Below are 21,144 nucleotides of genomic sequence, written 5' to 3' on the forward strand. Positions count from 1 at the left end.
AGCGCCCCCAGAGCAGGGACAGGGCCCCCATAGCAAGGACAGGGCCCCCATAGCAAGGACAGGGCCCTCACAGCAGGGACAGGGCCCTCACAGCAGGGACAGGGCCACCACAAGGCCCAGTTGCCTTCCCACACCCGCCTCCCCCAGATTTCAGAGGAGTTTTTGGTGCTTTAAACAGCCACAGGGATGATGAACAGATCCTCCAACAGAGATTCCATCGTCATGGAATCCCAGACTGGTTTGGGTTGGGAAGCACCTTAAAAATCATCCTGTTACAACTCCCTGTCACAGACAGGGGCACCTTCTGCTAGCCCAGGTTTTTCCAAACCCTGTCCAGGGCTTTGGAAAAGGAGAGGTTTATCCTTGGGATGGGACATCCAGAATTTCTCTGGGCAACCTGTGCCACAGCCACAGCACCCAGCATCTCGCAGGGCGGGCAAAAGGGGAAGCACCACAAGCAGGGAACCCCAGAGTGGTTCCCAAAGTGGCAAAGGGGACCAAGGAAGTGGCTGCAAAAATCCAGCCCCCAGTGCCTGGAGCAGCCGGTGCTCCCCGTGCTTCCGTGGTTGCTCTTGCAGAGGCTCTCGGTGTTTCCTAGCGCTGCTGCTGCCATGGAAACTACTTATTTTTAGCTGATGTGAATGTATCAAAACCTGGGTAAAAATAGCTTGGGATGGAGGGGGTCTCTGGAGCAGAATTGTGCAGGAAGGGAAAAAGCCGGGGGGGAGGGAAAAAAAAAAGAGAGAGCGAAAGAGAATAGAAAATAAGGATAAAAGAAAAATAGGGAAAGTGAGGAAAGGAGGAAATAGAAAAGGTAAATGGGAAAAAGGGAAAAGGGAAAGGGGGAGATGAAAATAAAAAAAGGGAAGAAAAGTTAAAAGGTTCAATTTCTGGGCATGGAGCATCAGCATTGCCAAGGAATGCTGTGCAGCAGACAGACAAGAGGATTTTGACACCCACTAAGGCCCTCAGCCAGGTCTCTCAGGGTTTAACCCCTGTTGTACCACATCCCCCACAAGGCAGGAGCCCAGGGGAAGGAACAGGATCCACTGGGGTGCTGGATCACCCCCAATGCCCAGGCCAGGAGCCCAGGGGGAAGGAACAGGATCCATTGGGGTGCTGGGGCACCCCCAGTGCCCAAGCTAGAGTGGCTCAGAGTGACCCGAGAGACCCAAAGCAGTGGGATTATTTGAGGCCAGCTCCTAGCACAGGCTGCCTGCAGTTTTGTTGGGACCCAAGTGCAGGTTTGTTTGATGAGCCCAACCCCAAAAGCCCCAGGAGCAGCAGGGACAAGCCAGCCTGCGGTGGGACACGACGGCCGGGCTCTCACCGGTCCCCAGTCGGACACTGTCCACTGCCGGTCACACGGTGGCCCCGTGCAGTTCTTCTCGGCCAGGGGCCGGGCGCTGGCATCGCAGAGCTTCTCCTCCTCCGAGCAGCGGATGTCCCTTGTCACCACGCTCCGCTCCCCGCAGCGCGCCGGGCACTGCCGGAGGGGACAGCGACATTACCGGGGCTGCCGGCACCGCGGCAGCTGGCGGCTCCTCGGGGATGGGGTTTTTCCCCATATTTGAACATAAAAGTTTAAAAGCACATGCTGGAAATGCACAAATGATTCGCCCAAACCCCCTCCACAGCCCCAGCTGCGTCCTGCCCAGGTGCTGTGCTCTCCAACAGGTGATGCCAGAGGGGGGAAAGGGCTCCAGGAGGGTCTGCTCAGAGCTGAGCAGCTTTAGCTGTCACTTGGAGACAGGGTGACATCTCCCTCGCCTCCTTCCCAGGAACAGCCAGCTCCCTTCCACCTCTTTGGAGAATGTTTTCCCCTCCTGACTGCACAACTGAGATTTTTATGCTGTGGATAAATTTGGCACCGTGCAGCCCAGTGACATTATTTAGAACTGGATTTGAGTTACTACAGTCTCACATACACATTACATTTGCTCCATGCATAACGTAAAGCAGGGAAAAGTGTCAACAGCACAGGGCCCAGACACACCGTGCCGAGATGTTAATCCTCAGAGCCCTGAAATGTGCTTTTTTTAATGCCTATTTCCCCAGCCAACTTGGCACCCCACCTCTGATGGGATCCAAAGGAGATTAGCTTTGCTGCTGGCTAAGAACAATCTACTCCAGCACTGTCTCAAGCAATCTGTCCCTGACAAATGCTGGAGGAGAATATACATTTCTGTAAAATAAACCACTCATTTGCTATGCTGGACAAAATAATGCTCCAGCACGTGCTCAGGGAGCTCCTCTCTACCAGCTGGGAAAGTCAAAACATCCTGCACCACCAGGGAATGCACCAGCCCCTCTGTCAGCTCCAGGGAAATGATGCACACCAGCTTGCAGGGGAATGGAGACGTTTAAATTATGACTAAGATGAGCTTTTGGGAGCTTCCCAGGAGGAAGAGTCATATTCCTCGTGATGCAAACCATGGGGCAGGTTGGCACCCACAGACAGCTCGGCTCAGAGCTCATCTGCTCCTGCTTAGATCAGGTCTGTGCTTGATTTGGGAAGAGGCACCCTGAGGAAGCAGCACTGGTTTGGTTGTTTCCATGGGTTTGTGTTTGTAAGGGATGTAATGGAGCACTGGAAAGAGATTCAGGGGCACAAACCCTCTCCACAGGTTTTCCCAAGGAAACCAGAGAGCTGGAACCCTCCCCAGAGCATCTCCCAGAGGTTTTGGGGACTGGCTTAAGGCACAGATAGGGAAAGGTTTCATTCTGCATGTGGCGCAGAGGAGGTGAGGAAGGGATGTTTATAGGGATGTAATTTATGTATGAGTTGGGATCACCTTCCTGGCATGTTAGGTTTGAAGAGGTTGCCAAGGAAATACTGATGGGGAGATCTGAGCCCTGGGCTCCTGCCCTACCTATGAGTGACCAATGGCAGTGGCCTCCCATCCTAAACAGGAGCCAGGCCTTCATTTTAGGGGGAAAAATATTGATGCTCATTGATCCACATCATTACTGCAGGCAGTGTATCCTGAGAGGCTGATGGCTGTGGATGGTTATGGATGAGGATTGATGCCTCAGGTTTAGCTTTTGTATTTTTCAGATTCTGTGCTGCTTTGGTGTGTAGTTCTGAGCTTCATATGAGGGGATGGTGAGCTGCACAGAGCAGGGAGACAAAACAATTCCTGCTCCAGCTGGGGACCAAGGACAAATGATCCAAATCTCAGGCCCAAGAGCACAAACATCGTGGGCTGGAGAGAGAAAAACAAGCAAGATGGGACTGCATGGGCTAAAGCTGGAATGGGACAATTAACTCCAGTATGCAAATGGAGCAGAACTTATAAAAGTGAGAGACCCCGTGAGCGCTCGTGCATTTTGGGACCATTTTGGTTCATCTTGGGTGCAGCCCTGGCTGGGCTCTTGTGCTGCCCAAGGTGCTTCCATGGAGGAGATCCTTTTAATAAATCCCTACTTTATTTTTTAACTCCATCTAGCCTCTGTTCTAGCTCACATGGTAACCTAAAAAAGCATCAGGAATCACAAGGCATCACAATTAATTCCAATATGCAAATGGAGCAGAACTTCTAAAAGTGAGAGACCCCAGTCTCTCTCTTACACAGTTGTGCATTTTATGACCATTTTGGTTCATCTTGGGTGCATTTTGCAACCATTTTGGTTCATCTTTTGTTCACCTGGCTGGGCTCTTGTGCTGCCCAAGGTGTATCCATGGAGGCCTTTTGATAAATCCCTGCTTTATTCTTTAACTCCCTCTATCCTCTATTCTAGGTCACGTGGTGACCTAAAAAAGCATCAGGAACCACAAAGCATCAGGATAAATTGGAAAAGGGAGTGAAGGCCGGGCTCAGGCGCTGCCCTGGCCAGCAGGACTCACCTCTGACCACTCAGACATCTCCCACTGGGGCCCGCAGGCCGGGTTCTTGCAGACCTTGCGCTCATCGGGCCGGGCGATGTCGGCCGCCTCGCACAGGTCGCTGTAGACGGAGCTGTCGAAGCCCGGTGAGATCATCTTCCAGCAGCGCACGATGCGGAACTGGTACCCCTCGCCGCACGTGCGCGAGCACTCGCTCCAGCTGCTCGTCTCCCACCTGTGGGGGAGAGCATGGAAATGCATGGGAAAGCGTGGGAAAGAGAGGGAAAGCAAGGGAAGGCAGGGGAAGGCATGGGAAGGCATGGAAGAACATGGGAAGAGCATGGTAGAGCATGGTAGAGCATGGAAGAGCATGGAAGAGCATGGAAGAGCATGGAAGAGCATGGAAGAGCATGGAAGAGCATGGAAGAGCATGGAAGAGCATGGAAGAGCATGGAAGAGCATGGAAGAGCATGGAAGAGCATGGAAGAGCATGGAAGAGCATGGAAGAGCATGGAAGAGCATAGCATGGGAAAGCGTGGAAAACCGTGGGACGGCATGGGAAGGCATGGGAAGGCATGGAAAAGCATGGAAAAGCAAGGCGACCCCCATGGCAGGGAGGAATGATGAGGAGGACTCCACGGATATCCAAATTACTAATTAATTACTTTATTATATTGTGGCAGTATCATTCTTTGCTTCTCTCGCTGCTTCTCTCAGGTTCAGAGAATGTGAATCCCACACACCTGGGCAGGGAACAGAGCCCATCACCCCATGGAGCAGCCCACGGGGAAGCCCTGGCTGCAGGGAGCATGTAATCACATGTCCTCTGAGCAAATAGAGACACAGTTGTCCCAGGAAAATCCTGGGAAGCTGTGGGAAACTTAGAGAAAAGAATTAAAACATTCTTCTCTCTCTTTTTGTAACTGTTGCCTATAGATCTGGTTCTCCAGAGTGTGCTGTTCATAGCTCACCAATGGTGTGAGAGGTTTTCACTTTGAGACCAATCAAGTCTCACCTTAGCAAGTCACATTATAAAAAGATGTGCTACTTTCATTAAATTGCCTTCTGATCCACCTTCTGAAGACTGGAGTCTTTCATTCCATCCCTGACTCAACAGCATCAAGGGAGGAGTGAGCTGCAGCCAGGCTGCCAACTCCTGAGAGCTTTTCCCAAGGGATGGGAAGCATCAACATATGTTGGGCTTACCCTGCAGCCCCCAGCTCGTGCCTGAAGCTGAAACCAGCTTGTCAGGAGGCAGGGTGGCACAGCAGGGCCTGGCCCAGTGTCCTCAGTGACACGGGAGTGTTTGTCACCGTAGGCTCTGCCAGCACATTTCTCTGTCAGGCTTTTTGCTCGTGTTTGACCTCTCCTTTTTGCCTGCTCAGCTGAAGTACAGGGAGGACATGGCATCCATCACCCTGCAGATGCCAGCAGTAATGTCACACAGAGCTGCCGGAGCCCCAGTGGGACACAATTCATGTCCCACCATCAGTCTGACTCTGCTGAGCACAAGTGACAGGCTGGAAGAGCTGGGATCTGCTCCAAGCACTGCCTGTCCTTTACTGTCCCCTGCCACCTCTGTCCTGACAAGACAGGAGCAGCTTGCAATCCAGAGAACAAACATAAAAGGTCAAGTTTTGTACAGTACAGGAATATTACAGCAATTAAAGAATGAGCTAAATCTGAATGGATCAGAATTCCCAGCTCCTCTGGAGGTGGGCAGCTCGCAGGTCCCCGCTGCTGCTGTTCTCCAAGCAGAAGAGCCCCAGCTGCCCCCAGGCCTCACACCCCATCTGGGGCTCCAGGCAGTCCTAAGGAGATGTCACACATTTGGAGATGTCATTTAGAAGTGGCACCTAACTTCAGAAGGGAAATGAAACAAAGGACTTCCCCATCCAGATCACACAAAATTAACATTTTTTCTTTGAAAAGCCTTGCCAGCCCAAGCATCTTCCTGTCTGCCCAGGTGCTGGTGGCTGCCCCATGAGCTCCCAGTGCTCCCCAGTTGAAGTCACTGGTAAATCACAGAGCAGCTCTTCTTCCTCACAGTGCAAGCCCTTGAAGCTGGAACAGCACAGCCATAAGGAGGGACAACTTTGGCAAAGATTAGTGGGAGAATCTAAGCAGAAAAGGTACCCTAATGCTTGTTTTAAAAAATGGAACAGAGATTACAGTCCCTGTGGTGCCCTCAAGGTGGGTCCATTCACCTCCCCACATTTTTCTTGCCTCAGCTGCAGCCTGACCTGGCTCTCAGTCCTAGCATGAGATTTTCTACTCCATGTCCTACCTGTCCTCCTTCACAGTCACCTTAGTGTTCTCCAGGAGCTGTCCCTGGCATCACTGGGCTCTTGTTTTGCCCTGTTCTCACCTCCACTCAGGAGGAAACTCTTGCTGCGTCCCAGATGGAATTAAGGGAGGAGGGATGGGGGTGCTGTGGGCCATCCCTGCTGCCCCCCAAATCTCCCCTAAAAAGACAACCAGGGCAGAGGAAGCACAGAGACTGCAGGAGTGCCCTGTGCAGGCAGTACCTTGGCTGGCACTCTCTCCCAGCACAGAACTCATGGATGGGTTCGGGCCGGGTCATGGCATCACAGTAGGCATCGTCCACCTCGATCCCATCATAGCGAACACACATGGCGTAAGTGGACATCACTCCTGGGCTCAGAGAGAACACACACACACAGCAGGGTGCTTGGTGAGCTGCACATCCAAACTATTTTGTTGTTGTTGTTTTTGTGATTTTAGCTGCATTTCTCAGAACTTCCTCCCCGTGGCAAGCAGGAACCTTCCTGTCCCATGGGATGGGTGCTGCTGGGAGGGAATATCACAGTGGCCACCCCACTAATGTGAGCAGTGTGGTTGAGTTTGGCCAGCTCAGAGGAGGGCATGGCATGGCCACCCCTGCCAGGGCTTGCCACCAAAGCCAATATATGACTAACACATTTTTATAGGAAATACTCAGGACCACGAGTCTGCTCGGCAGACAGGGTGGTGGGTGGAGGCGACAACAAACAGTCCCCAAACCCACTATATCCCCCACTCTCCCTGGGCATTACACCCCTCCCTTTGCACCAGGTGCTCCCCAGGTGCATCCAGAGCTCCAGGCCAAGGCAGGGATCCTGGGGATTTGGCAAGGAAGGTCCTGCCCCTCCTGCTCCCCCTCCAAGGCAGCGGCAGCCGGTGCCGTCAGAGCGAGACCTTTTCCCCCACAGCCTCCCGTGCCAGAGTAAATGTTGGGAAGTCCATTCTGGGACCTGGCTGGGGACCAGGAGGCTGCTCTGGCTATAGGTAACAAGAATTGCAGCTCTGGAGAACATATGGTTTACATGAAACTAAAAAAAGATCTACAGCTCTTGACATGGCTTTGCCTCTCTGCGATATGTCAGTGAGAAAAGGCAGCGAGGAAGGAGAAATTTGAGTTAAACCTCTCTCGGCTTGCTGCAAACCAGGGCAGAGCAGGCTGGCTCAGCCAAGGGAGAATTTGTTCAGAGGGGATCAAAGAAGTCAAAAATGTCCCAGAACACGCGGATGACAGGATCCTGGGGAAAGGGAAGGCTCACAAAGCTTCTGCTGCAGGCACGAGGCTGCTGGACCAGAGCAAATGCTTAAAAGGTAAAATCCTTGCATTTGATCTTTTAAGAGATGTCCCTGAGATTGTAAACTCCTCTCTCCCACTCCTTTCCCTCTTTTTAATTCCAGAAGCACTGCAGGCTCTGGATAATTTCAGGGGCAGCACAGACAAGTGCACAACCCACACGCCTGATTCATCCCAAGGGATCGACAGGACCCCCTAACCAAGGGGTGAGCAAGGAGACCAGGTGCCTTGAAGCTTTTCAGGGGACAAAAAGGGAGGAATTAATGCAAAAAGAGGGAATTTCTGCCTGAAGAATAGAGGCTCAGTTTCGATATCCCTGGCATCTCTGTCACTGTTCCAGATTTACACCCTCGCAGCCGAGCTCAGGCTCCAGGGTAGAAGGAGTGGGAGAAACAAAACATAATCAAAAAGCCAAATGCTATTGTGTTTCCTGCCAGAGCTGAACAATCTTTAAAATTTCTCTCTGCAGGGAAGCAGCTGAGCTTTTCAAACCCCTTGAAGCTGTCAAAAAGGTGAGGAAGGGGGGGAAAAAAGGAGGCTCAGGACAGGTTTGGGGATCCTGCTGAGCCCCAGGGGGGACACAAAGTGATGGAAGTGAAGGCAGTGCTCAGAGCTTCCCAGAGGGAGGGTGTTTGGAGGGATGATGGACAAACTGGGCACCACCTCCTGGTCCTCAACACACCTGAGAGCTCGGTGGGGTTTGCATGCTCAGCCCCCAGCTCCTCTCCCCACCTTTGCACCCGGGCACAGCAGAGCGGGGGTCGTGCTAAAGCAGAGCTCATGAGATCCCCTAAACACCACCAGCTCCTTCCCATCCCTAACAGACATAAAATGGACTCACACACCAGGTGGTTTCAGCGGGCTGTGCAGAATTTGGCTGCTTCTTATAACTACCTGTGGTGCATGTAGAGCTGCAGGGTTCGTGGGAGGAAAGCTTCCACCTGTACATGTCAGCAGCACTCACACCTTGGCCCTTTCTTAACAACTTCAATCTGTTTCTAGCAATAAGCAAACAAAACAAAAAACAAAACAAAAAAAAAAAGAAAAAGAAAAGAAAAGAAAGAAAAAAAAAACAAAACAAAAAAAAGGCATTTACAAGGCAAGCAGTGACAGCCCACAACAGACACACACATCTGGCTGCAGTTCGGTTGGGTTTGGGTTTGGGAGGGGATGTGCTTGGTTTGGCTTTGGTTGGGTTTGGTTGTTCTGATTTTTTGGGAGGTTCGTTTGTTTGAATCAATTTTTAATTTTTTTTAGTTTCACAACATACCTGTCCTGAGCCCCAAGTAGAATCCCCAGCCCGGTTAGAGGCAGAGCTTCCACTGTCTAGAAATAGAGAGAATGGGATAAAAATACCCACAAGTAGAAACAGTTCAGAATTTAACAAAAGTTTGCATTTTCTGCTCAAATACACCTGGCCCTCGGCCCACAGTGACTAAAGGTGCAGTATCTCCTCCCCTGTGTCTCCAGGGCTGGGCAAACCCGCTCGTGCTGCTCAGTGCAGCAGAGATTTTGGCTGCTCCAATCTCCAAAAGCCAGCACAGGAGTTTCTGAGCTCTCCCCTCAAAGCCCACTGCTTTTGCCACTCTGGTTTTTGGTCTGATTTATTTTGCTGGATGTCAAGTGGGGAATTTGCATCTCTCAGCTCCAAGCTGTGCTCAAACACAAAATGCCACGGGGAGAGGAGCAACAGAGTCAGCCTAGTGTGAGAAAAAACATTCATCCAAGCAAGAATTGCAGCTGCTCCCTGTGCTGGGAGGGGGGAACACCTCAGGGATACTGCACCTTTACAACAAAAGGCTTCGGTTCTGTTCTCATACCTTGGTCCAAACCCTTGGAACAGCTACACTGGAATAGTGTACAAGGTTGTATCCTCACATCCAGTTGTCTCTGGCCTGGCAGGATATGCAGCTTGTATGATTTCTAGGCAGCAGAAGCTCTGAAATTGCCTTATTTAGTTGTTTGTAAGAAAAAGTTGAGGTCCAGCCTATCAAATCAACCTTTCAAAGGACACTGTTGAGAATCCAGCCATTTCCTTTCCGACCCACCCTCCTTCCACCGCCAGCACTGAGCCTCCAGAAGGATTAAAAACAACAACAATCTCATTTTCCCTGTTGATTTTGCCTCTGTCAGTTTGGCAAATGGTTGCTTCCTGCACTTGAAATGGAACTGAAATGAATATGACTATTTTTTTTTTTTTGGTGGAAAAATAACAACCTCAGCTCACTATAAATTGTGTTTTATCTGCCACAGCAGCTCTGCCTGGGGACCCACACCAGCTCCTGATCCCTGCCCTGTGCCACCAACTGCCACCCAGCCAGGAGAGGGCTCACAAATTCATTAAAACATTGTCAACATCTGCTTTTTGTACTTTAATTTGCCTGGAAATATCACCCAGATCCTCCAGTCTATCCCCTGATCTCTGAGGCACCAAAGTAAACACCAAGTTATCCTATGACCAGGACTCCTCTGTCTTTACAAGGATAGAATCTTCAAAATAAGCTTTATCCCACATCTGAGGACGGTAAATCTTTCAACAGTGTCCCTTTAGTGTGTGTGATCCTAAATAAAGAGCTTCTATGCATGACAAGGTCCCAGGGACAAGATCTTTCCAGAGGAATCACGCATTTGGGCATAGGGCAGCTCATTTCCAGCAAAGACAAAACTGTCACTTTGTTCTCCTCTCAATGCAGACAGCAGCCCATTGTCCAACAAAACTGGGGGCATTTTCTCTTTTCTTTCAATTTTCCTCTGGATTATGAGCTAAATAATAAAGTCACACATTTGCTTCTTGAGCTTTTAATGAGCTTTTCAAGCAAGATACAGCGCCAAAAATTAGCACCAGTCCCTCACTCTTAACTGAGTTCTGGGATGCCCCTTTTCCCAAAACAGTTCCCACAGCAGACGAATAACCCTGACAAATGCACACAAAAACACCACAGAAACAACATCCACAGCCCCTGGCTCCCATTGCTGTGTTTTATTTTGGTTTTTGTTTCTAAGCAAAGGGGCAAACTCGTGGCTCCTGTTGCAGGTCCAGCCTGAAAGGACCTGAGCATCTCTCAGCCTTTTGGCTGGTGCAAAACTGGTCTGGATATCAATGTTTTGGTCTGTAAAGTTTGTATTTTGTTCCAGAGAGAGAAGAGGGGACATTGTGGAACAAAACCAAGACCAGAACATGTGGAAAAATATATCAGTGATGGCTGACATTGCTGAAGGGGTTTAAATCACTGTTATCAATAGCTGGGTAGCCAGGGACAGTGCAAGGAGCTTTTTAGCACCCAAAAAGCTGCACTGGAGCCCCAGTGTTCTGTGATTGTCCTGTAAAAGCCAAGCTCCCTGTACTCCCAGGAGGTAGGGAAGCACTGCCCCCATTTCACAGCTGCTGGGGCAGAGTTTTGGGGTGCAGGGTGGCAGCTGAGGGGACACAGGGAGTGTCATGGGGAGCCCCAAGGGGCAGGGCAGCCCCCAGGGCAGGGTAAGGGGAGCTGAGGGCTCTGCCCTCTCTGTCAGAGAGGATGAAAAGCTTGCTTTGGCAGCTGAAGGCAGCACTCCCAAGCCAAGGCACGAGGAGAGATGATAGATTCAAGCCTTTGGCAAGGTTTTCATGTTCTTATCATTAAGAAGTTTGTTGATCCATTTGGCTGCACGGCCATTTTCTTTAGCACGAGTGTCTTTAGCATAACGTAGTGGAAGCTGTGGGTGAATCCAGCTAACTCTAACCAGAGGGAGCATCTGCTCAGGGCTTTGCATCTCCTCCAGCTCAGCATCTTATCCTGTGTTTTACAGATCCAGGAGGATCCTGGGGTGCTGTGAGGATGCACAGTGGGACCCAAATCCACATGTGGCTCTGGGAGTTGGATATTCCCAAAGCCCCAGAGTCAGCTCAAGCTGACCAGGGAGTGCTCTCGTGGCTAACTGACCATGAAGGAGGGTTAATTGCAGGGCTAATTGCTGCTGTGAGCACTGGCCCCATGTCAGTCCCCACGTGGCCACACTGGGAATGAGTTCTGGGCTGGGAATCAAGGCTGCTCCCCAGAGAGCCCTGGGACATCTCAAAAGCTGACAGATACAGGCTTGGGGATCAGCACCTACCCCAAGAGTTCCTTCCACCCTTCCCCAGAGCAAAACCTGCTGCTAAAGCTACATTAGGCCTTTCTTTACCTCCCTACTTCCACTCAAACCAGCCGTCTAAAGGAGTCCTGATGTGATGGTCCCAGTATCAACCAGTGAGCTGCTACTGCAGAGCTTTGGATATTGCTGTCCAAGCTGTGACTCCCTGGGCTGAGGCAACAAATCCAGGCTGTTCCTGGACCTACAGTGGAGCTCCTGGTGGCAGGGCCACGCCTGGGAGCTGCTGGAAGCATATTCCTGCCATCCCAAGTGAGGAGGATCGTGGGTGGCACTCGACAGGGTGGGTGAAAAGGGGCCAGGACCAACTTCTGCTGCATCAGGACTCAGAGGAAGGGGCTGGGGAAGGGGAGCAGGACATCAAGAGAAGGCAAAAGGAAGAGGCTTCTTCATGGCTGTGTCTCTGACAAGAAGATGTGACAGCAGAGAGCAAGGCCCCAGCTGACAAACGTCAGCATGGACTTCAGCATGGCCACTGAGGGGGACATCAAGATTTCCTCTTGCTTAAACGCTCTCATGCCTTCCTGCTCCCAAACCTCTGGCCCTTCCTTCCAGATGAACTCCCAACAGAACATTTCCACCATCCCACCCCCACTTACCTCCTGCTTCCAAAGGGATGGAAACCATGCATTGAGCACAGGGCTTTTACAAGTCAAGAACATCAATAAATTGGATTTATTAACTAAAGGCACGTCTCCTACCTTGCTTTGTGGGTTCTGTTCCCCTGAGGGCTGCTCATGGTGACGGTGGCGTTGGAGAAGGGCGTCTCTGCAGAGGTGTTGGTGGCTTTGCCATTGCTCAGCTCCATGAAGGTGCTGTTGACCGAGTAGGTGACGAGGCCATCGCTGTCCTCGTAGTCCACGTAGAGGCTGTCAAGAGGTGACCCCACCGAGTTGGTTGGGTCTCCCTGGGCAAAGATGCTGTTCATGGTGATGTTGAGCAGCAGCTCCTTGGAGTCCGAGGTCTTGCCCAGCAGCTTGTCCGTGATGGCGTTCTCCAGAAGGAACTCCCTGGAGCTGAGCCTGCCCTCGGGCTCTCTGTCGTCATGGTCTGTCTGGTAAGTAGACCTGGTTACGTTTGAATCTAGATTGGAGCCAACAGGGGGGAAACCACAGTGACAACCACAAAATGCATCGAGGCTGGGAGGGAGAAGCAGCCCTGAGCAGCTGCAAGGGTGTGCAGCTTTGGGGGGGCTTATCCTGCTATGGTGTGGCCAGAGGGGAGCTCAGCACCTGCCAGCACTGCCCGAAGCAATAGCAGAGGTGAAAGGAAGGTGCTCTGCTGGCCCCACAGCCCATGCAGCCATGCTGGGAAGGCACTCCAGGCAATTTGGGGGTGGGATGCCCAAAGGACTCAAATGGGGTCTTTGGAGGGGTGGGAGGTGATGGGAGATGTTGTGATGGGGAGTTTTGTGCACCCAGGGCTCCCTCCTGTCCTTGGCATGAGGCAAAGCACAGCAGGGCACCAGCAGGGAGGTCTCACCCAGTGTCCACCCCCCACACGCCCCCACCAGAAACCAGAATCTGAAGGGCAAAGAGGATTTGTGAGCAGAGATGTTTTAAAGAACTTTCCGAGGTTTCCAAAACACAAACCAGCAGAACCACCAGAGGTAGAAACAGAGCATTTCTCAACAAGAGCTCTGAGAAACAGAACAGTGAGGCCCAAGTCTCCTCCTTACCTTGGGGTTGTTTGCCCTTCAGTTTTGGCTCACAGTCAATTGTTTCTGCTCTTTCATAGACCTCATTGGTTTCCTGACCTTTGCTCAAGTTTAAATCTTCCTCCGTGTCCTGCCTTCCAAACACCTGGTTCTCCAAGTCTACCCTTTCCCTGGAGATTTTCCCAAAATAGGTTGCATTGTGCTGGATAAAGCCCAGTGGCACGTCCCCGTCGAACTCGCGGCTCTCCTCGCTCTCCGACTCGGAGAAGGTGTAGTAGATGGGCTGCAGATTCTTTGAGTGTGGCTTCCTCAGCAGAGTGTATTCAAACGTGATGGATGGGTTCTTGCCATTTTGATTCCAGACCTAGCAAAGAAATCAAGTTATTAGAGGGTGCAGGGAATTTGTGGCAGGCAAAGCATGGGATTCATCTTGGACCTGACACTTGGGGAGCATCAATTTTGCTGCTCCAGTCTGTTTTCCTTGACAGTGCCAGCTTCTTCCTGCTGGAGCCCTGCACCATTTTCCAAAGGTTATTTGGCAGTGCTGCCATAGGGATTAATCCCAGGAGCCACAGGTCACTCTTCCTCCTTGGCCGCTGAGTGGCCAGAGTCTTGGGGTAGCCACTTCACAAGACCATCACTTGCAAAGCCACTTTTGTGACTTTATAAAGAGCACACCCTCTCCTGCAGCTGCTACACCGCAGTGGGGCTGGGGACTCCCAGCTGAGACAGCCTCATCGTGGTCTAATGCTTCTTAAGCACCGAAGCAACCATCCTTCCCCTTCCAGAGGAGCCCGGGGCTACATGGAAGATGTCAGGAGTTGGGCTCTGGCTGGCTGCCCAGAAGAAAATTGACGGACTTTTCTCCAAATACCTGGTTTTACATGGTTTGCTTTTGAGAGAGAATTGGGGTTTAAGGTTTATGCACTTGTCTAAGCTCTCTGGCCCAGTTTCTTATTTTTGCTTTTCCTGCCAGGTAACTTGGATGAAAATGCCAAGGAGCAGAGGAGAAATCCCCTCACAGTGCCTGAGGCATCTTCTCTGTGCAGAGAGGAGTTACCAAGCCCACATTCACCACTGACAGCCCTGCCTGAATCCATGAGCACTAACACAAATAAAACAGGGTTGGGCAAGGAACTGGCCAGAATCACTCCTCCCATCCCCTCCTCATGTGAAACCATGCCAGGACTCTGCTCCCAAGCTCACCCCTTCCTCAATCCAAGGTGGATTTTCTCTTCCCCACCATGAGAAGAGGAGAAGTCAAAGCTCACCATTATGTTCAGCCCTTGATTTGTGGGTCCCTGGGCAACAATGTACTCGATGCCAGTCTCGTACACGTCCATGGGCCGGCGGTACTTGAACACCGTGCCTGCAATGTTGAAGTTCTTTGGGCTGTCCACTTTATAGTTCCCATTGAAGAAATAGTACCCAGCTTCATCAGCCACGGCTTCAAAGGAGAGAGAACAGTCAGTGCTGTCACATGCAAGGGCAAAGCTCTGCATGCAGCCCCTGGTGTGTTCAGGGGGTAAAATCAGTGCCACAGCAATAAAAAAAGAGATTCTCCTACATGGCAATGCATTGGTCACCTGTTTGCAGCACTCACCATGTGAGGACGTGCTCAGAGTTCGGGGCACGTGTCCCTCCACACTGCAAACCCCTGGGAATGTGGCTCACACTCGGCCCTGGCTCCTGTCACCCCCTTGGCACCAGCACAGCAGGAACATTGAACAGTCCTAGCTCTGCAGAGAGCACTGGCAGGTGGCCATGGGCAGGAGCTGCCACCTTGGGAGCTGATGTCCCCTGAGCCAGCAGTGGCCCAAGATTTCACTGATGGCCCCTGAGCTAGCCCAGGAACTGGTAACATCATCAAGCCTTTTTCATCCATAGAATCATCCTAGAATGGTTTGCACTGGAAGGGATCTTGGAGCTCATCTCATCCTGCTATGGGACAGGACACCTTCCACTGGACCAAGCTGCTCAAAATCCCATCCAGTCTGGCCTTGAACGCTTCCAGGGAAGTGACAGCCACCTTCCAGAGGCCACGAGCCTCTGAGGCAGCAAATGTGCTTCTCTTTGGCAAGTCTGGATTTTTCCACACTGCTCCTGAGCAGCTCTGTCACCTCCCCCGTGAGATGGGTGTGTGGCCACCAACACTTCAGCAAGGCCACATGCAGGTCACATCCCCTTGGTGCTGTTGTCATTGCACATTCCCCAGGCAGGGGAAGGTTGAGGGCATCACCAGAGAGGTGAAGTCACTTGGCCATCTGTGATCCAGCACCAGGGCATCTGTCACACCCTGCTGAAATCCCAGTGATATTCACCAACATTTTCTGCTCTAAAGCAATCAAAGTGTTGACAAACACAGCCCAGGTGCTCGGGCTGCAGAGAAGAGCAACACCCTGGCTTGGACAACACGGATGGATTTATATTGCCTACGGATTTAACTCATGTCTGCAGCAAACAGACTCGCTGATCCCTGTGGGTCCCTTCCAACTCAGGATATTCTGTGATTCTGTGACAAAACTACATCCAGCTCTGCATTGGAAAAAGCATTAACCAGCATAGGCATGCATCCTAGGGAAGTACCAAGAGGTTATACACACCCAGAACATCTGCAGACTTTTTCCGTTCCACTATCTGGATATCCCTCGCTCCGGCGGGAATGTGCGTGACCAGGGAATAGCCTACGGATTAACCAGAGGATCTTTGTGACCAGTGATCTGAACCAAACCCTCCTCAGGCAGAGCTGCAAGCTAGCCAACACCCTGGCCTGGACCCACATTTTTAATGAGCTATGGATTTAAAAGTCCCAACCCTTCATGTTTTAGGCTGCAAACAGGAGCTTATCGGTGATAGCAAAGAAAAATGTGCAAATTGTGTCCTGGTTTATGGAGGAAAAACACATTCAAGGGGGGAAAAGATTCAGTTCTTACATGCACAAATATCATGTTTATCTAAACTGGTGTAAGAAAATACATCTGCAGATGGTTTTATTAGCTAGAGAAGCTGTTGTGTGGTTCAGTATTGATCCCTGTGTTATCCAGAGTTCCCAAAACCCCAGCAGGAGATGGGAGCTGGTTTCTCCCGACTCCCCTTTGCCTAGCACCAGACAAGAGATGGGACAGGACAAGTCTTCCTACAGCACTGAAGTTCCTGCAGTTTGCTCCGTCTCAGAGAGCATTAATCATAATTCCTGAATTAGATTGTTATATTTAGGACATGTAGGTTCGGCTGCTTTACATCACACTGATTTTTGAAATCCTGGTCTTTCAAGATATTGTTGCTTCCTGTTATTACAAGTCATTTATTTCTAGTCTTACTGGGTCATGAGTGTCCTGTTTTTGGCTAAATGACTAAAAAAGACAAAAATAGATACCAGCCTCTTGCATAACCCTTTTGCACCACTCATCATCAGAGACCTCTGGTTTCTGACAAACACCACACAAATTTCCTGTTTTGTTTTGGTTTTTTTTTAAATAAGGTTTTCTCTGCCCAAACAAGCAGCATCAACACAGATAGAACACGTGGGAAAAACTTGAATTGGGCAGCTGGTAAGACCTAAAAGCAATTTACCAAAAAAAAAAAAAAGTCCATTTTAAACCCAGCCCTCTCAACTCAAGCCCTCAATCCCCAAAGCCTTACCAAGATGAGAATTTCCTTTCCGGTAACTGCCGGTTACGTGGGTGCAGCTGCTCCCATCTCCTTGGCAAACTCCACATTTATCCAAGGTGTGGGTGGAAAAGAGAATGCCATCACAGCCAATGGGCTAAAAAATGCACAGACAGAGCACTGAGGGTCAGGCAAACGTCGCACCCACTGCGATTCTCTGAATGCTACTAACGAGATTTTTGCTATAATGTTTAACAACCTCACATTTTCCAGACACGCAAACCCCTCGGAAATCCGTGTATTTGCAGGATGTTCCATCCCTGGCCTGAACCATTAACTGTCTCTGACCATCCACGGTGGTGCAATGAAGGTCACAGGGCTTGCTAGAAATGTGAACATAGTCATCTAAGGGGAAAGGATATAAAGAGAGATTCAAAAACAGCAGAAACACCACAACTTTCATCCTACCCAAGCCAGCGACTCTCTGCCAAGCTAAACAACGGCAGCACAACTGCAGAGCAGTGAGAGTTCAGAAGTGGCCATCTCTTGTGTTTCAGGATAGGCAGGAGATGGCACTTGGACAGTGTGGCAGCCTTTGCTGGAAGAGATGCCCCAGGGCTGCCAGGGGCATCACCAGCACCAGCCCAGGGCAGGCACTGAGGCAGCAGCACTGCTTTGTGCAAGTACATTTCACAAAAACATGCACGTGCACTGAACAACTTGATACATGAGTTAAATTTACACATACATTGTTGGAAATACACCTGTAAGACTGTATTCAAAACCATAGCAACTCAGAGCATTTTATGATCTATAATTTTTCCATAAACATTCACCCAAGATGGACTTAATTCACCCTTTGCTTTCTGCAGACAACAACTGGCTGGCAGCACCCACCAGCACAGTAATCCCACATTTTATAATATCCACAGGAAGCAGATGACAAAATCATATTTGCATCAGAGCCCCAAATGTTTGTCTCCACCAAGTCCTGAGCAATCAGAGACCCACTGGCCTGCACACCCAAGCAAGGCAGCATCAGTGTCAAAATATTCTGCTGCAAATCCCTCAGGAGCCACATGAATGCCTGCTCAAACACAAAACAACTCCTGCAACATCTCTGGTGAGTCAGCTTGAAGGCAAATGTGTTTAAGGAAATTGTCACCTTCAAGGGACAAAAGCCACCAAGGACAAATAGGTCATGGGCCAAGTTCTACCTCACTGACCCTGCAAAGGCTGGAGAGCCAGGGGCTTGGTACACAGGGAAATTGATTTGATGAAGATAATTGTTCTTGGGTATGCCCAGAGACCCCTAAAACAAAGTTTGCAGGAGATCCCATCTTTATTTTTAGGCACTCAAATGAATCTGAAGTGAAGATGGATCTGATCCCATCTCTATTTTTGGGCACTCAAATGTGGATCTGAAGAACCTGAGCTCAGGAGCCTCCTCAGGAGAAGGGTCCTGGCTTCCCAGCAGCTCTAAAGCTCATCCATGGCTTGTGTTTAATGATTGATTTTGATGGGAGTTCTGTGCCTAAAAGTTCAATAAAAGCTCAGTTTGAGTCCCAAGTTGTTTCTGCAGTTCTTGCTCACCCCAGATGGCCAAAGTGACCAGCTGCACCTCGGTGACATTTGACGGAGCACACAGAGGGCGTGGGAGAGACCAAATACCACTGAGACAGCACAGCCAGCAATGGCCCTGGCTCAAAGGACACTTGTCAGGGTGAGCCCAACTGTCCCTGCCAGCACAGCCCTCACATCTCCTGCTCCCACATCCTCCTCTGGTCCCTGGGAGCTGTGACCAACACAGGCTACAGACATGAATTCACGTTGTTATTTAATTTTCAAGCTACCCTGCAGCTGCCAAACAAGCCTTTGAACTCGGGAGACAGCTGATTGTGCCTCTGAAAAACCACTTTAAAACAGCAGAGGAGGAGCCTTCCTGCGGGCTGTAGCATCATAACTATCAAAATATTTGGCTGAGCATTATGAAACACACAAAGAATGTCTTGTTACCAGGATATAAAGGTTTCCATTGATAGGTTCTGCCATTGTACACATGGGAGTTAAATGATGAACACTGCTCCTCTCGGAAGCTCCTTCCGTTCACAGGGCACTCCTAGAATGGGATACATTAACATCCTGACGGAAACAAAGTGCGGGAAAGGTTTCTGGCACATCACCACCAGCTGCAAGGAGTGCTTCCATCACCTTCCCCAGCCAGGCCACATCCTCCTCCTTCTCCTCCTCTTCCTCCCCCCGCTGCAGGAACCCCCTGGGAATTGTTGCCAGAGCCACTCTCTGGTTTTTATGGCAAAATGCCCAAAGCCTAGAAACTGGCACCAAAGAAGGGAACCCCCAGCTGCTTGGAGGGGCAAGAGGGTGACAACTTCAGGACAAGTGGTGTCCCCTCTCCAAGGGACCCAGAAATGCCATACATGGCTTTCCCAACAAGACAAAGGATATCCTTACTTGGACTTTGCAGAGCTGGTATCTTTTGGATGTTCCAGTGCAAGTTTTATTAGCCAGCCCACTCACTGACTTCCTCCTGAATAAGGAAATGGTGGTTAGATGGGAGACACAAATAATTTTCCCTTGTTTAAATATATTTGCTCTCTGTAAGGTCAGTGTCCACAGAGCAGAGCCACACAGAGATCTGTCCCTGGAGCAGGTAGCAAAGGTCTCTGTGGCTTTGTCACCTGCACCACCAAATATTCCAGGAGGTATCATGGGGACCAGGTTTACAAAGTGTTTTTTGGCAACCACATTGCCCAGACAGGGCAGAGCCAGGCACAAAGCAAATGGGTCCCCAATCAGGCCTGCACCAGGGGCTGCTGTGCCCCAAAGCCTGGGGAACAGGCTCAGCCTGTGTCTGCTGCCCCTCCGCACAGAGAAACTGCAGGGCCAGCACAGGAATCACTCAGCTCCTGGCAGGGATGCCCAAAGCTCAGGAAACCCCCTCCTGCCCCAGCAGGGTTTGCCCAGACACATTTCCATCAGTGCTTGTGTGTGAGTGGTGACCTCTGGGGTCAGGCAGCTGCTGCAGAGCCCCTCCCCAGCCCTTGGGGCTGTACCTCTGCCTCAGGCAGTGCCTCTCCTGGGATTTCACACCTCCCCCACAGGTCCTGGTGCACGCTGTCCACTTGGTCCACTCTCCCCACCAGTAAGCAGTGACATCTGAGCCCTCCTCCAGGCTGTTGGACGTCTGTGCCAGGTCCTGCTGGGAGCACAGGGGAAGGAGGAGAAGCAGGAGTCACATCCAAACCTCAGAGCCTGTGTGGGGACACTGAGGGCAGCCCTGCCCTCCCAGCCTGCCCCACTCGACCCAGGCATTGCCTTCTCCAGTTGAGGTCAAGCCTGAGGTTTCCATCCCTGCATTCTTGCAATTGTGTTTTCATTACAAAATTGGAATGAAGTGGCAATATTTGGGATTCCTCAGGAAAGGAAATTCTCATTGTTTCTCTCAGTTGGCAAAACCGAGCTCCCAAACAGCCCTAAACTCTGTGAGACTCTTGGTGCTCTCTGACTCTTGCTCCACAGAGAATTCAGGGAGCTGCAGAGCCAGCTGCAGCTGGAAGCTCCACTGGAAGCTTCAACAAACCCTTGCAAAACCCCTCTGCAGCAGCAGAGCGGGTCAGTGGGTGCCAGGGGGTGCCAGCAGGGTGCAGGAGCCTGGGTGCTCTCTCTGCAAGCACAGGAGGGTCCCTGACACCCCCAGCTCCCACCCCCTGTCATAATCATGCATCAGAGGGCAGAGGAACTGCAAATATTGCACGGGAAGTAGATGAAAGCTCAGCCACTGCAGGGAGCAAGGAGTGATGCTCACCCAAGAGCAGGGCATGGCCCTTCAGAGTCCTTGAAATGCTCTGGGAATGCTCTTGGCCATACTAGGCACAACTTAGGTTAAGCCCAGACTAAGGAGTGAAGTCAGAAGTCCTCACCATTTTTGGAGGCTAGGCACAACTTAGGTTATGCCTAGACTAAAGAGTGAAGGCAAGTCAGAAGTCCTCACCATTTTTGGAGACCTGGTGCATGCACAGAGCAGCTCTGCCAGCCCAGGGGGTTCCCATCCCAGACACCAGAGCATTTTAGAGCCCAGAGAGCCCCCAAAACCTTACCTGAGCTATGACAAAGACAACATTGCCCACAAGAAGAAGGGCCAGGGTGCCTTTCAGCTGCAGCTGAGCACTGATGGAGATGCTGCTCCACCTCCACTTGGATATCTTCATCCTAGAAAGCAACCAAACACTGCACTAAGCACAGCTCCCACCCAGCCCCATGCCCAGCAGCAGGACCTGCTTTGCCTGGGTTCCAGAGCTCTGCTCC

At 50.9% G+C, this 21,144-nt stretch overlaps 1 protein-coding gene across 1 annotated transcript in view; it reads right to left on the bottom strand.

The window, feature by feature from the left end:
* ADAMTSL2 (ADAMTS like 2) overlaps window positions 1-21,144 on the bottom strand; it is a 60,546-nt gene that overhangs the window by 4,152 nt on the left and 35,250 nt on the right. Inside the window, exons 2-15 of the mRNA XM_031057290.1 lie at window positions 20,937-21,048; window positions 19,893-20,035; window positions 19,291-19,366; window positions 18,835-18,937; window positions 17,078-17,223; window positions 16,852-16,975; window positions 15,813-15,893; window positions 14,481-14,656; window positions 13,231-13,573; window positions 12,254-12,635; window positions 8,316-8,419; window positions 6,355-6,481; window positions 3,848-4,061; window positions 1,005-1,486 (exon numbers count right to left, since the gene is read on the bottom strand). Coding sequence (XP_030913150.1) covers window positions 1,005-1,486; window positions 3,848-4,061; window positions 6,355-6,481; window positions 8,316-8,419; window positions 12,254-12,635; window positions 13,231-13,573; window positions 14,481-14,656; window positions 15,813-15,893; window positions 16,852-16,975; window positions 17,078-17,223; window positions 18,835-18,937; window positions 19,291-19,366; window positions 19,893-20,035; window positions 20,937-21,047 — 2,612 coding nt within the window. The 5' untranslated portion in view covers window position 21,048. The remainder of the gene's footprint in view (window positions 1-1,004; window positions 1,487-3,847; window positions 4,062-6,354; window positions 6,482-8,315; window positions 8,420-12,253; window positions 12,636-13,230; window positions 13,574-14,480; window positions 14,657-15,812; window positions 15,894-16,851; window positions 16,976-17,077; window positions 17,224-18,834; window positions 18,938-19,290; window positions 19,367-19,892; window positions 20,036-20,936; window positions 21,049-21,144) is intronic.

The sequence above is a fragment of the Geospiza fortis genome, unplaced genomic scaffold (assembly GCF_000277835.1).
Source record: "Geospiza fortis unplaced genomic scaffold, GeoFor_1.0 scaffold27, whole genome shotgun sequence".
Lineage (NCBI taxonomy): Eukaryota > Metazoa > Chordata > Aves > Passeriformes > Thraupidae > Geospiza > Geospiza fortis.